Genomic DNA, 13,548 nt, shown 5'->3' on the forward strand with positions numbered 1-13,548 from the left:
TGTACTCCAGCCTATAAAAGGATAAATCACGTGGTCCCCATTCCAGCACGACTGGCTAAAACTGTCTTCCCTGCTGATCCTTTTCAGAGTTTCCACAGTAGTAAGGCAGGCTTGGGGAGACTTTAAAAAAGAATACTATGGTTCTGTTTTATTGGTAATACTGACATGTTCCCATACACATAATGGTAAACAAAAACAATAGTAAAAAAGTATGCATGCCTTGAAATTAGCTCTAAGCATGAGGCGTACAGATGTATTTGTTTATATCCAGCTGCAGTAATCCCATGAGCAGCACAATCCCTCAAGGTGGGGTGGCTGATGTTTGGTTGTGTGACCCAATGCTTTATTGGGAGACATGACCATTTAGGGTCATTTATCAACAATGGGTAACATTGCACCTGGGCAGTAACCCATGGCAACCAATCAAACTGTTGCTTTGATTGTTCTACTGCAGCTGGTTAAGAAAAGGCTAATAACTGGTTGGTTGCTATTGATTACTGTCCAGTTGCAAATGTGCCCAACTGAGCCCAAATTGTCTGTCTGTCTCCATAACCCTGTGTCACCATTCCAGGTCATGAAACAAGTTTCCTGGGGAGTTCTGTATAGAGGCAGTGGACAATCAGTCTCATGCAGGAGAGACTGTTTAGCTTGCACCAGTAAATGCAAAGCCAAAGGGGATGGAGGGAGATATAAAAAAGGGACAGGGGGCACATTGGAAATATCTGTAATTTTGCCCTGCAGCTTTCTAGTTTAGGAACTAAAGCCCCCACACAATTATAGCTTAAACTGTCAATTCTACGGCACAGGCCTGTTATAATGATTCCCAGGTAGAGCAACCTTATATAGTTCTTCGTTTGAATTCCCCATCACCTACTATATTTTGCCAGCATCCTCTTCCCCAGGTTCTGCACTGGGCTGTGGGATCCTGATGCACATGTGCCACAGGCTGCAACACTTCTCACAACAGCGGTAAACAACATCAAAGTCATTTTATAAGAAGGCACTAGTCATTTCTACAGGAGGAATCTCCATCCTTTGTTTAAAAGGGATACAGGGCTTCGTAGTTCTACAACAGCTGCAGAGTCACCAGCTTGAGCTCCATTCTCTAGAACAAAAAGCTGTGCTCTGAAAATTACATTTTCTATTTAAAAAGTTTATAAAGCCTTTGGCAAAACAACATTCGCTACAGTGCATTCCAAGTGCAATCAAAACCAGGAGAGGGAACCTATTTAAAACTAATTTGCAGAATTCTGAGTCAGGGCTATAAACGAGCTGCAAATGTACTGGCACAGATCCAGCGCGGAGCAGACCTCTGGGATGGAAAAATGGAAACTCCTCACAAATGTATCACATTGGCAAGCTTGTGTTGTCCTTCCTGATTGGATAAAAGCACTACACTTGCAAGCTTGCATTATCCTTCAATATTGGACACATAATTACACTACACTGGCAAGCTTATGTTGTCCTTCCTGACTGGACAAATGTAATACACTGGCAAGCTTGTTTTGCATTCCCTAACTGTAGTGCACATGTTTTCTCAGGGTATTCTGGTTCATCAGGGCCACATTCTCTGTTGCGGAATGTGGTCCTAGTAACAATTATCATTGGCAGCACTCTCAAAATGAGCATTTCCAGATGCAAAATACACCCCTTTGCATCTTCTGGAACAAATTCTATTAAAAAAATCCATAGATGCTGCTCTAAGCCAAGAGACCTGACAACTTTTAGCTGCTTTTGGGCTACAGCTAATATGCTTTTGGAGGGTTCGGAAATGCAGACTAAAGGACTGCAGATTGTCCCTGCTCACCAAACAGTGAGCATTTCATTCTAAAACATTTACAAAGGATGAAAAGTAATGTATATTGTCTGTAAGTGCCACACAATGTCTGTGCTATATCAATAAACGACGAAAATAATACAAAATAAAGTAATAATAAAGGTCAAATAAAACACGATGTCAAACTTTGTTTCATTCTCACAGAGAATCACCCTATTGGATCAGCTAAAAGTCGCATGCATGATTCACTATTAACACCTAATTATAGCAAATGATTTACAGAAGTTATAGCACACGTCATGTTTGAACAACAAACTCAACATTAGCAAACATCAAGTGACATAATTGCTGCCTATACATCACCTTTCCCTTCCGTGGCCAAACACACAGGGAGCACTTATTGGATTAATATTTGGTATTCATTAACATTTAAGGGCTTGTTTCCTCCTAATTTACCAAACAGCTCAGTTGATGGGCCATGTATGCTAGAACATTCTTCTTCATAAGAAACATTGTTGCTATTTACACTGAGAGTTTACACAGGGCACATGGCACTGCAAAGGATTGTGGGATGATTATTTTGCTACCACTATTGACTTATGCCTTATTTCAAGTACAAGGTACTGTTTTATTAAGACACATAAAAAGGAAATTGTTTTTTAAAAAAAATATCTATTGGCCTATAATGGAGAGATGGGCCTTTGGAGCTTTCTGGATATAAGATCCCATACCTGTATCTTTATTTAAATGCTTGAATGTATAAACAGTACCAGTAGAAATATGATCACATTTCTCTAGAGGAAACTGTGTAATAATGAACCCATTCTAGCAAGGAGGAGAACATTTCCTTGCAATAAATATGAGCATTAGCTGGAAGCATTATGATAACTGTCTAGCTGGCACTTGAAGCTTCTCATGACAGCAGGCCTCACAACCAATCATAATCAGTGGTGGTCTGACACCGCTAAATCCAAAGATGTTATCACCTAGTCTGTCAGTGACACCTATCAGCGGCAAAGGTTTGACTTGGAGAACCCTTGTGAGAGGGAAGATAATGACACTCTTTGGGAGTCAGTACACAGAAAGTCTGTCACCTCACACTAATTATAAGTGTCACCTTTAATGCAATTGCCTATTCCTACAATACCATTAAGATTTAATAGAATGAAGGAGTAAAAAGTGATTAGCATTTTACTAAGTCCGGATGCACTAATTATATACTGTAAGATCAGAAAATGTCACATAGAAATGCCTCTGGGGATGCAATAACCTCAATATGATTAAGTTTTTGATTAGAAACATAGGATAGTTTAATTATGATAGTTAACTTATATGAAAAGGAAATACAGGCCTTAATACAGGTACACTTTGGAAACAATCAGCTGGAACCATGGTAACTTCCAGCCCCTCACTAGCCATAACTTGTAGTGTTCTGACTCTAAACGGTTAAAAAACAAACATCCTCATCCTACATAGGGTAATGTAAAAGGAGGTGCAGGCTTACCCAGGTATCCCCACAGCAACCAATTAGATAACTGTTATCAAAATACTGACCCAGAAATGCTATTAGCTGGTTACTATAGTTACCAGACCTGTAACAAATACTTGCATTCATTATAACATTGGTCCCAGGAACCAAAACAAAAGAACCAAAATATCAGGAATAGTTGTACATATTGTAAGCTCTTTTGGGCAGGGCCCTCTTCACCTCTTGTATCGGTTATTGATTGCTTTATATGTTACTCTGTATGTCCAATGTATGTAACCCACTTATTGTACAGCGCTGCGGAATATGTTGGCGCTTTATAAATAAATGTTAATAATAATAATAATACATAAATACTTTATAAGGGGATGGAAGCTCCCACTGCGTGTATGTGTGTATAAAAGTATGAAGTTGTGAAGGTGAGTGTTTTGTATGTGTAAGTGTGAGTTGTTTTGGTTTAATATATGCGTGTGCATGTGGAAGTGACTGAGCGTGAGTTTGCATTAATGGGTGCATATGTAGACATGTGATAGTATGTGCCTGTGTGTGGGATAAAGGGTTACTGTCACCCAGTAGACCACATTGCACCCATCATCAATACATAATATAACCCTGAAGCTCCTCCTACTACAACATACATTGAAATGACTCTGTGGCACAGGCAATGCATTAGTGCCTATAATATGCCCATCCACAAAGAACAATAGCTCATTTGTCCCTAGTTTGTAGATGCTGCACTAAGGTGCACTTATACACACACACTTACACACAGACCCACACACTTACACACAGACCCACACACTTACACACATACCCACACACTTACACACAGACCCACACACTTACACACTTATACACACATTTATACACACAGACCCACACACTTATACACTTATACACACACTTACACACAGACCCACACACTTATACACACACTTACACACAGACCCACACACTTATACACACACTTACACACAGACCCACACACTTACACACAGACCCACACACTAATACACACACTTACACACAGACCCACACACTTACACACAGGCCCACACACTTATACACACACTTACACACAGACCCATACACTTGTACACACAGACCCACACACTTACACATAGACCCACACACTTGTACAAACAGACCCACACACTTATACACACACTTACACACACTTACACACAGACCCACACAATTATACACACACTTACACACAGACCCACACACTTACACATAGACCCACACACTTGTACACACACTTACACACAGACCCACACACTTACACATAGACCCACACACTTGTACACACACTTACACACAGACCCACACACTTGTACACACAGACCCACACACTTATACACACACTTACACATAGACCCACACACTTGTACACACAGACCCACACACTTATACACACACTTACACACAGACCCACACAATTATACACACACTTACACATAGACCCACACACTTGTACACACACTTACACACAGACCCACACACTTGTACACACAGACCCACACACTTACACATAGACCCACACACTTGTACACACACTTACACACAGACCCACACACACACACAGACCCACACACTTACACATAGACCCACACACTTGTACACACACTTACACACAGACCCACACACTTGTACATACAGACCCACACACTTACACATAGACCCACAGTGTTATTGAATCCATGCAGAGAGCCCTTACCCTTGTGCCTTGCATACATTCCTTCCTCTAGGATTGAGTTCCTGAGCACTTCCATAGCTGACACAAAGTACGAAAAGTACCACAAAGCAGATGTGGACCCTCCGTGTCATTTTCCTATAGGGATGGAGCAATCCAGTCCATTTGGCGGCGCATCCCCGCAGCATGTCGGCCCGCTCTCCCATTCCCCTCATCCCCATCCGATCCAGAGCCGCCGATTGCACAATATGCATCCCAGACAGACGCGCACCCCCCTCCCCAGATCTGATAGAAGTCGCTGCTGCTGCTGCGAAAACTTTCAGACTCCCCTTTGAGAGGCAGCAGGCAGGAGTGAGCCCCGGCGCATCGCAGCACAGGATAAAGCGCACACACAAGTCGCTCCGCTACTTTCCCATCCACGAGGTCTGACAAGTAGAAGCGCAGGCTCCCCCCAAGCAAGCAAGGCTTGCCCACTAACTTCTCCCACTGTCCCAGGAGATGGCCTTGTACTGTATCCGAACAGGATGTCGGTACCCTCCTCCCCCTGGAGCAGAGCTGCTGGATCTGAGCTTGGGACTTGGGATCCTATTGTTGCAGCAGCAGCAGCAGCCCAGAGCCCCACAGCTTGGGAGTCGCACAGAGCGGAAACGAATCAGAGTTACTCTGGCTGCCAGGCAGCTTGAAATGATTTTTACAGCAGGAGTGGCAGAAGGAAATTCCAGATTTGCTACCCTGATCCTCTAGGAGGTGGGGCAAAAGGGACATGTCCCACCCAAATTTATACTCTCAGGGTAACTCGCCAATGGCACTCTCACATCGCTGTGCCTCCGGCCGCACTGAACTTGGCTTCTCTGCAACATAGATAAAGTCTGGGGAAGTCATACTGAAGTTGCCTGCTGCTTCTGCTGCTGCTCTTGTACAGGCAGAAGAGATGCTTAGGATTCCCATAGGGTATCTTTATGTAGGAAAGTTGAACTGAAGAAGCTGCTCCGATGAGTAGTGAAATGTCTTCAATGATTACTTAACAAGTCCAGTTGCTTTAGATTTATTTATACTAGATTTATGCGGTAAAGTGTTGCTCTATAACTTGTAGGGATGTTTGGTTACTGTTACATTTCTCCATTTATGTACTGACATTTCAAAGGATTATTAGTAGTGTATCTATCAAACGGTGCACTCTAACTTTCACTTATTGATAAATATGCTTCTAAAAATTCCATAGGAATGATTCGAATGTGGGTGAATTTATCTATACTTTGTGCTAATCTCACCTTTTCATAAATATGCCCTTTAAAAGTATTTTTATTTTTATACTGCCCTAGAAGTTCATGGACTCCCTGAAAGTTCTACATTTTATCTTTTTGATACATAGGTGGATCCTGACTTGCCAATGTCGAAGTCACATTATATGGGCAGTGTACTCCTGTATACAACTTTTTTTTACAACATGTCCCAAGCAGTTTTCTATTTAGACTGATGTAACACTTTCTTAGGAGTAATATCTCATTCCAGCTGCTCTCTGGTCAGAGCATCAGACCCAGACTGGCAATCTGTGGGTTTGGCAAATGCCAGAGGGGCTGTTTGAGCATCTTTCTACATGGAATTCCAGGGCCTATTTTGAATTGTATGTATGTATATCTTTATTTATAAAGTGCTACTTATGTACGCAGCTCTGTACAGTAGAATACATTAATACAAACGGGATTATTAAGATAATAATAGATAAATACAAAGTATAACAATAAATACAGATAAATACAAGATAATTACAGTTGCAATAAGTTAAGAGTCAAAGACACAAGAGGATGACGGTCCCTGCCCCGTAGAGCTTACAATCGATATGGGAGGGTAACTTACAGACACAAATAGGCATTTCAGACCTCCATGGTTACATTGCAATCCTTTTTCATACCTGGGCCCTCAAAAAGTAGGGCTGAAATGCAACTCTCAACACTTGGGTACTTTAGAAAAAGACACCAGTAATCTTAATCAAATAAAAATATATTGACCAGTAGCACAGGTATTTCCTACAACAAGTATTTATGGCACAATATCACAGCACACACGCTGAGGTCATGCTGGATATTACTCACACCTGCTCCCAGTGTATCAGAATGTTTCAAAGGGTGCTCCAAAAAATGTCCTTTACTATTTTGTCTGCTCTATTGTGCTCCTCATGTTAAATAAACTACAAGCAGGAAATGGACACAAGATCCCTGGGCCAGTAGGGGAAACCTCCCTCCCAAGGGGCATAGGTAACAGAACCAGGACTTCCTAAACCAGAAGAGAAGTTTAACCCTGTAGGGCCTCTATATTATTGAAAGGTAACAAAGGAGGGGTTCACTGATTCTCTGCCAGCAGAAAAAAACTAAGTAATGCGTAGGCATTTCCATCTGCAATTCCCTCAATTGTCAGGGAAAAGCTTTTTGGGGAGATTAGTAACCTGCAGTAGCAAAGATTAAGCGCGGGTGACTAATCTCATCCCAGATAATCAAAATCAACCAAACTTCCTGACCAAATCTGGGCATATATATAGCCCGCTTTACTGTTTTCACTTCCTGCTCCCTGAAATTAGCTGACTTAAAGAGAGATAATGAACTCTGTATAAACAACTCACTCCCTTTACCTCTTTTTTATCCATGGCTTACAGATAAGCAGGAATTCTAGATGCAGGAGGGTTTATCTGTGCACTTCCAAAAAAAAACTGCTGACAAGAAATGGGAAGGTTCAAAATGAAAAAGTTTGTATTTCTTGGTTTGCCCTATTTAGCTCAAGAAATAAAACAATAAGCAAAGTAAGGCTTACTCTTATGTATCCTCATTTTTAGCAATCTGTCTCTCTACATGTAGGTTTGTATTGGAGTTGGTTCTTTTGAAGGATAGTTATCTATAATACATCACCTGGGCAAAGGCAAAGATATTAAAGCTAATTGTGCATGGAATGACTAGCTTTGACACAATGCCTGCAAGTAGAGAGACAGATTGCTGAGAAGGGTAAAGGTAGCTTAATTATTTCAGAATTGGTACATGACTTTTTATTAATTATATACAGAAAGTCTCTTATTTCTATCAGATGAATCTTATATAAGAATGTCACTGTAAAGTTGTTTCCTAACTGTTAGTGAAGAAATTGGGGTCAGTGTCACCATTACTGCTTCAGTGGCTGCTCTCCCGCATGTCTGTGTATGATTTCAGCCAGAGACTGACTGCAAGCTACATGCATTGGATGCCCTAGTGACTGATACTCACTAATAGATGGCAACCCTTACAAACACTCATAATAAATGCCCTTGCAGTTGCGTTCTGTTACATATTAGTTTCTGCCAGTAAACAATTTCAAATCGTATAGAGGAAAAAACTATTTTAGTTATTATGTTATATTTCTCTATGAATTGCTTCCTCCTTTTTCCATTTCTTTGCCCTCTGACTTTGAGCTGTTGATCAATTCACTACATCCCCACCTTGTCTTATCTGCAGTTTTGCCATGTTCCATCTTTCCCTTTTTCTCTTATAACCATGTGTCCATAATTTCCCCTTGTGTGTATTGTCTATTCTCTTGCCCCATTCTGTTTTCTGTTCACATACCATCTTCCTCTTTATTGCCATTCTCAAGCTTTTACCTAAAGCCAATTATCTTCAGCTTTTTACATAATTCCACAGTCATATCTGTATAATTTGAGAATAACAGGAGAAAAGGTGTGAAGATTAACTTTGAGAAGTAGAAGTGTTTTGCTATTGGGAGCAACATTTAAACCAACTGCTGCTGAGCACCTGGTCATAGTCACGAATAATCCACCCAAGCTCATTAGCTTCCCATCTAGCTTTCAAATTGCCAGTACGGTTGGCCTAACCAATTAGAGATAGTAAAGCAATTTGAAGCACAGATATTTTAAATGAGAAGAAAAAAGGAGAACCCTTAAAACCGACCCTTTGCTATATTTGGTTATAAAAAGCAGAGTAATGCAGTGAGGTTGGCAGGGGTCAAGTCACTCTGCTTCAGGTTGTATACTTTGTGATTGTTGACCCAGAGCATGGGTTATGCAAGGGAAGGTATGTAAATAAAAGAAAAAACGGGACAAAGTAAGAGAATGTAAATTAGGGATGCACCGAATCCAGGATTCGGTTTGGTATTGGCCAGGATTCGGCCTTATTTTGTCAGGGTTCGGATTTGGCCGAATCCATGGTCCTGGCTGAACCGAATCCAAATTCAGCCGAACCCAAAAAACTAGGTATGGTGCTAATGTAAACCTGTAAAGAAAGCAAAAGTACTGCAAGGACAAACAAGGTTTTATTAAAAGTGGTATAGATTTGTGGATGGAGGGGGTTATTCTTCCACTTTACAGAGTGCTGGTAAGGCCCCATCTAGAATATGTTGTGCAGTTCTGGTCTCCAGTGCTCAAATGGGACATTATTGAGTTAGAGAGGGTCCAAAGAAGGGCAACTAAGCTGATAAAGGGTTTGGAAAGTTATGAAGAAAGACTGGCCAAGTTGAGTCTGTTTACACTGGAGTAGAGGCACTTAAGGGGTGATATGATATATAGGCATTAAGGTTGAACTTGATGGATATGTGTCTTTTTTCAACCTAATTTACTCTGTTAGGTTGCGTTGCGAGGTTCCGTTTAAATATTCGTAAAGGATTTTTTACTGTGAGAGCTGTGAAGTTGTGGAATTCCCTCCCCAAATCAGTCATGCTGGCTGATACATTATATAGCTTTAAGAAGGGGCTGGATGGATTCTTAGCAAGTGAGGGAATACAGGGTTATGGGAGATAGCTCTCAGTACAAGTGAGGGAATATAGGGTTATGGGAGATAGCTCTTAGTACAAGTGAGGGAATACAGGGGTAGGGGAGATAGCTCTTAGTACAAGTGAGGGAATACAGGGTAGGGGAGATAGCTCTCAGTACAAGTGAGGGAATACAGGGTTATGGGAGATAGCTCTCAGTACAAGTGAGGGAATACAGGGGTTATGGGAGATAGCTCTCAGTACAAGTGAGGGAATACAGGGGTATGGGAGATAGCTCTCAGTACAAGTGAGGGAATACAGGGTTATGGGAGATAGCTCTCAGTACAAGTGAGGGAATACAGGGTTATGGGAGATAGCTCTCAGTACAAGTGAGGGAATACAGGGTTATGGGAGATAGCTCTCAGTACAAGTGAGGGAATACAGGGTTATGGGAGATAGCTCTTAGTACAAGTTGATCCAGGGACTGGTCCGATTGCCATCTTGGAGTCAGGAAGGAATTTTTTCAAATTAGAGAGGCTTCAGATGGGGTTTTTTTCCTTCCTCTGGATCAACTAGTAGTTAGGCAGGTTATATATAGGCATTATGGTTGAACGTGATGGACATATGTCTTTTTTCAACCCAACTTACTATGTTACTATGTATGTTACTATGTACTATATAGGTTAGAAATAAGATATGGGGAAAGAGAGAGAAAGTTGGAGAGAATGGGTTTTTTGAGAAATACAGAAATAGGGCAAGAGCTTAGACAGTGGTTGCGAAACAATTTCAAGCCCCCTTGAGGGGCCAACCTTTGGCAAGGGCCCATCTTACAAGTCCAACCCTTGATCATGGTCCCTTTTAAATATATAGACCTTCTCATTTACTTTGTATGGTTTATATTGTATGTAGGGTATCTTATTATATGCACTCTGCCCTAAATTTTCTGGCTGTAATATTCACACACTGTGTGTGTTGGGGGGGGTATATATATTTAGGTATATATATTTAGGAAGAGGAACCAGGTGGTACGTGATTATTTAGCAGAAATAATGCAACAGGCGTGGTTATTAAAAGCAGTCAGCAGTGATACTGAGGTTTCTCTTCTTCTTCTCGGTGTGCCAAGGAAGCAGGGAATTGATATTGGAAATATTGTGTTAAAGACACAAAGAAAAGGGGGAGAAACTGGCACACATATTCTTAGATAAAATGTAGCTTTTATTAATTTTCAATAAAAAATCTCATTAAAAAAATAGGACAGATCGGAAAAAAGAATTTTAAAAGAATGAATTCACACCTTGAAAATCTTTCAATTCTAGCTGACACACTTCCAATGTACTATTACTTACAAAGTATCTTTATTGATGTAGTTGACTTGTGTTAGCAACAAATGTAACGATCGTGTGATCTATATAGTATATCGTAACTTTGTACTCTCAGAAGAAAATCCGGCTCTAACTAACAGGTGAGTATATTTCTCTTTCAGATTGGGAGTATAAATAGATCTAATACCGCCTTATTCATACAAATTATGCTTTACGTATAATAAAGATTTTATTTGGACACCCTTCTGATGTTTTGTTTTTTGTTATGTATTATTTATTTCTTTTACACAATTGTTAAACATACAGGTAAATGTAAAGTTCGTAAATTTTATATAACTGGACAGCGTGCATTTCATTAGAGCACAAGAGTGACCATGGATCCCTCTTAACCAGGTAAGTTTCCCTTATTTCAGTCACCTGCTTATGTTTTCCTTAGGAACATTGAACAAACATCCGATTGAAAAATCTCACCAATCGTATATATTCACTGCTTTTGTTCCTCCTTCACCGGCTTCTTTTATTTATTAATTTGATTTATAATCGGTATTCAGCTCTCAATTTGCAGTAGGAAAATTTGCAAAAGTGCTATGGATGTCTTAAATACGTAGTATAAAGACCTCTCTACGTAAGGTCAGCTGATTATCAGTCAGTGCTTACTACGTCATCCGCAAATTCCACTATCTGGCGTGGTCTCCATGATCACATAAACCGCTACTTCTGATCCCATCATCACGTATACATTACTATACTGTATTCGCTTTCCATAAGAAAGCATAAAAACGTTCAATATACTGATGTCCTATTTCTACATGCAGTTAGGTGAAGTGACTTTTCAGAAGGCAATACCTTGTCTCTAAGCCCTCGGCATTTAATAATCTGGGCGAGATACACACACTGATAATGGCAATCATACCTCCCAACATGGTCACTTTTGTGACCACGCCCCAATTAACACACCCCATTTTTTTCTAAAAATACTCCTTTTATATAGTTGAAATGGTGGGATCAGATCCAAATGTGCTATACCCTCATACTGTACTACCTAAGGAAAACAATATAGCAACTCCTACATATAAAATACAAATATAGAGAGAAGGCAGTCAGTTATGTACGTATGTATGTATAACTTTATTTATAAAGGGCCACAAGGGTACACAGCGCTGTACAATCTTACAATATACAGAATTACACACAGGGAGGACAAATGTTATAATAAATATAAATATAGGTGAGTTATAACTATCTACTAGTTTTGCCCCCCACACAGGGGAGACAGTACCCCCATACACAGTGCCCCCCAGGCCCCCATAGACAGTACCCCCCATAGAAAGTGCCCCCACTTGACCCCATAGACAGTGCCTCCAATTTCCCCCATAGACAGTACCCCTCATACACAGAGCCCCCCATACACAGTACCCTTCATACACAGAGCCCCCCATACGCAGTGCCCTTCATACATAGAGCCCCCCCATATACAGTACCCCCCATACACAGTACCCTTTATACACAGTACCCTTTATACACAGAGCCCCCCATACACAGTGCCCCCCATACACGGAGCCCCCATACACAGTGCCCCCCATACACAGTGCTCCCCCATACACAGTTCCCCCAAACACAGTGCCCCCATACACAGTGCCCCCCCCATACACAGTGCCCCCCCATACACAGTGCCCCATACACAGTGCCCCCCCATACACAGTGCCCCCCATACACAGTTCCCCCCAAACACAGTGCCCCCCAAACACAGAGCCCCCCATACACAGAGCCCCCCAAACACAGAGCCCCCCATACACAGAGCCCTGCATACACAGTGCCCCCCAAACACAGAGCCCCCCATACGCGCTCCAACTCCTTGCGCTGCTTCTCTCCTTATGTGGCTCCTTCTCCGGCGGTCCCAGGCCCTTTTATAAGGTTGCGCCCCGTGTGTACGTGTGACGTCATTACGCACGGGCGCAACCTTATAAAAGGGCCAGGGACCGCCGGCGAAGGAGCCACAGGAGAGAAGCAGCGCAAGGAGTCGGAGCGCTCATCTTAAACCCTCTCATCCCGCTGTCGCGGATCCTTTTATGAATGTCCCGCATTTCCGTTATCACGAAAATGCGGGACATTCAGGGAACTATCCGGGACAGCTTAAAGCGGGACAGTTGGGGGGTATGGGCAATCCCCAACAATACTAGCCCTATTGTTGTGTGCCTCAATATCTAACAATTCCCGTAGGGTTGTTTTATATGGCGACAGAAGTTATTTCCATTTACAAGTTGTGCCTACCAGCCTTGATGCTTAGAGACAATACCTGCCTACTTATTAGCACTTTAAGTCCTAAATTTCAGTTAAGCAGACAGCCTTTACAAGTGCCTCTGTGCCTACTACTATGACTGTTACCTCGGCACAGGGAAGTTCTCAGTGCAGGATACAAAACGCCTTTTATTTCACATCGTTATTGCCTCACATCTATTACGCTGTATCTATATATTATACTGGTTAGGGCGTGTAGGTATCGTTCACGACGGATTATAAACTCCTCACAAATCAGATCAGATCA

General features: G+C 41.5%; 1 protein-coding gene across 2 annotated transcripts in view; it reads right to left on the reverse strand.

Moving 5' to 3' along the window:
- scarf2 (scavenger receptor class F member 2) overlaps window positions 1-5,684 on the reverse strand; it is a 97,870-nt gene extending 92,186 nt beyond the window's left edge. The window contains exon 1 of one of the 2 annotated variants that reach the window (XM_031892065.1): window positions 4,984-5,684. In XM_031892065.1, coding sequence (XP_031747925.1) covers window positions 4,984-5,213 — 230 coding nt within the window. In that variant the 5' untranslated portion in view covers window positions 5,214-5,684. The remainder of the gene's footprint in view (window positions 1-4,983) is intronic. The other variant, XM_031892061.1, reaches the window with a different exon arrangement.
- Between the last annotated feature and the right edge of the window lie 7,864 nt (window positions 5,685-13,548).

The sequence above is a fragment of the Xenopus tropicalis genome, chromosome 1 (assembly GCF_000004195.4).
Source record: "Xenopus tropicalis strain Nigerian chromosome 1, UCB_Xtro_10.0, whole genome shotgun sequence".
Taxonomy (NCBI): Eukaryota; Metazoa; Chordata; class Amphibia; order Anura; family Pipidae; genus Xenopus; species Xenopus tropicalis.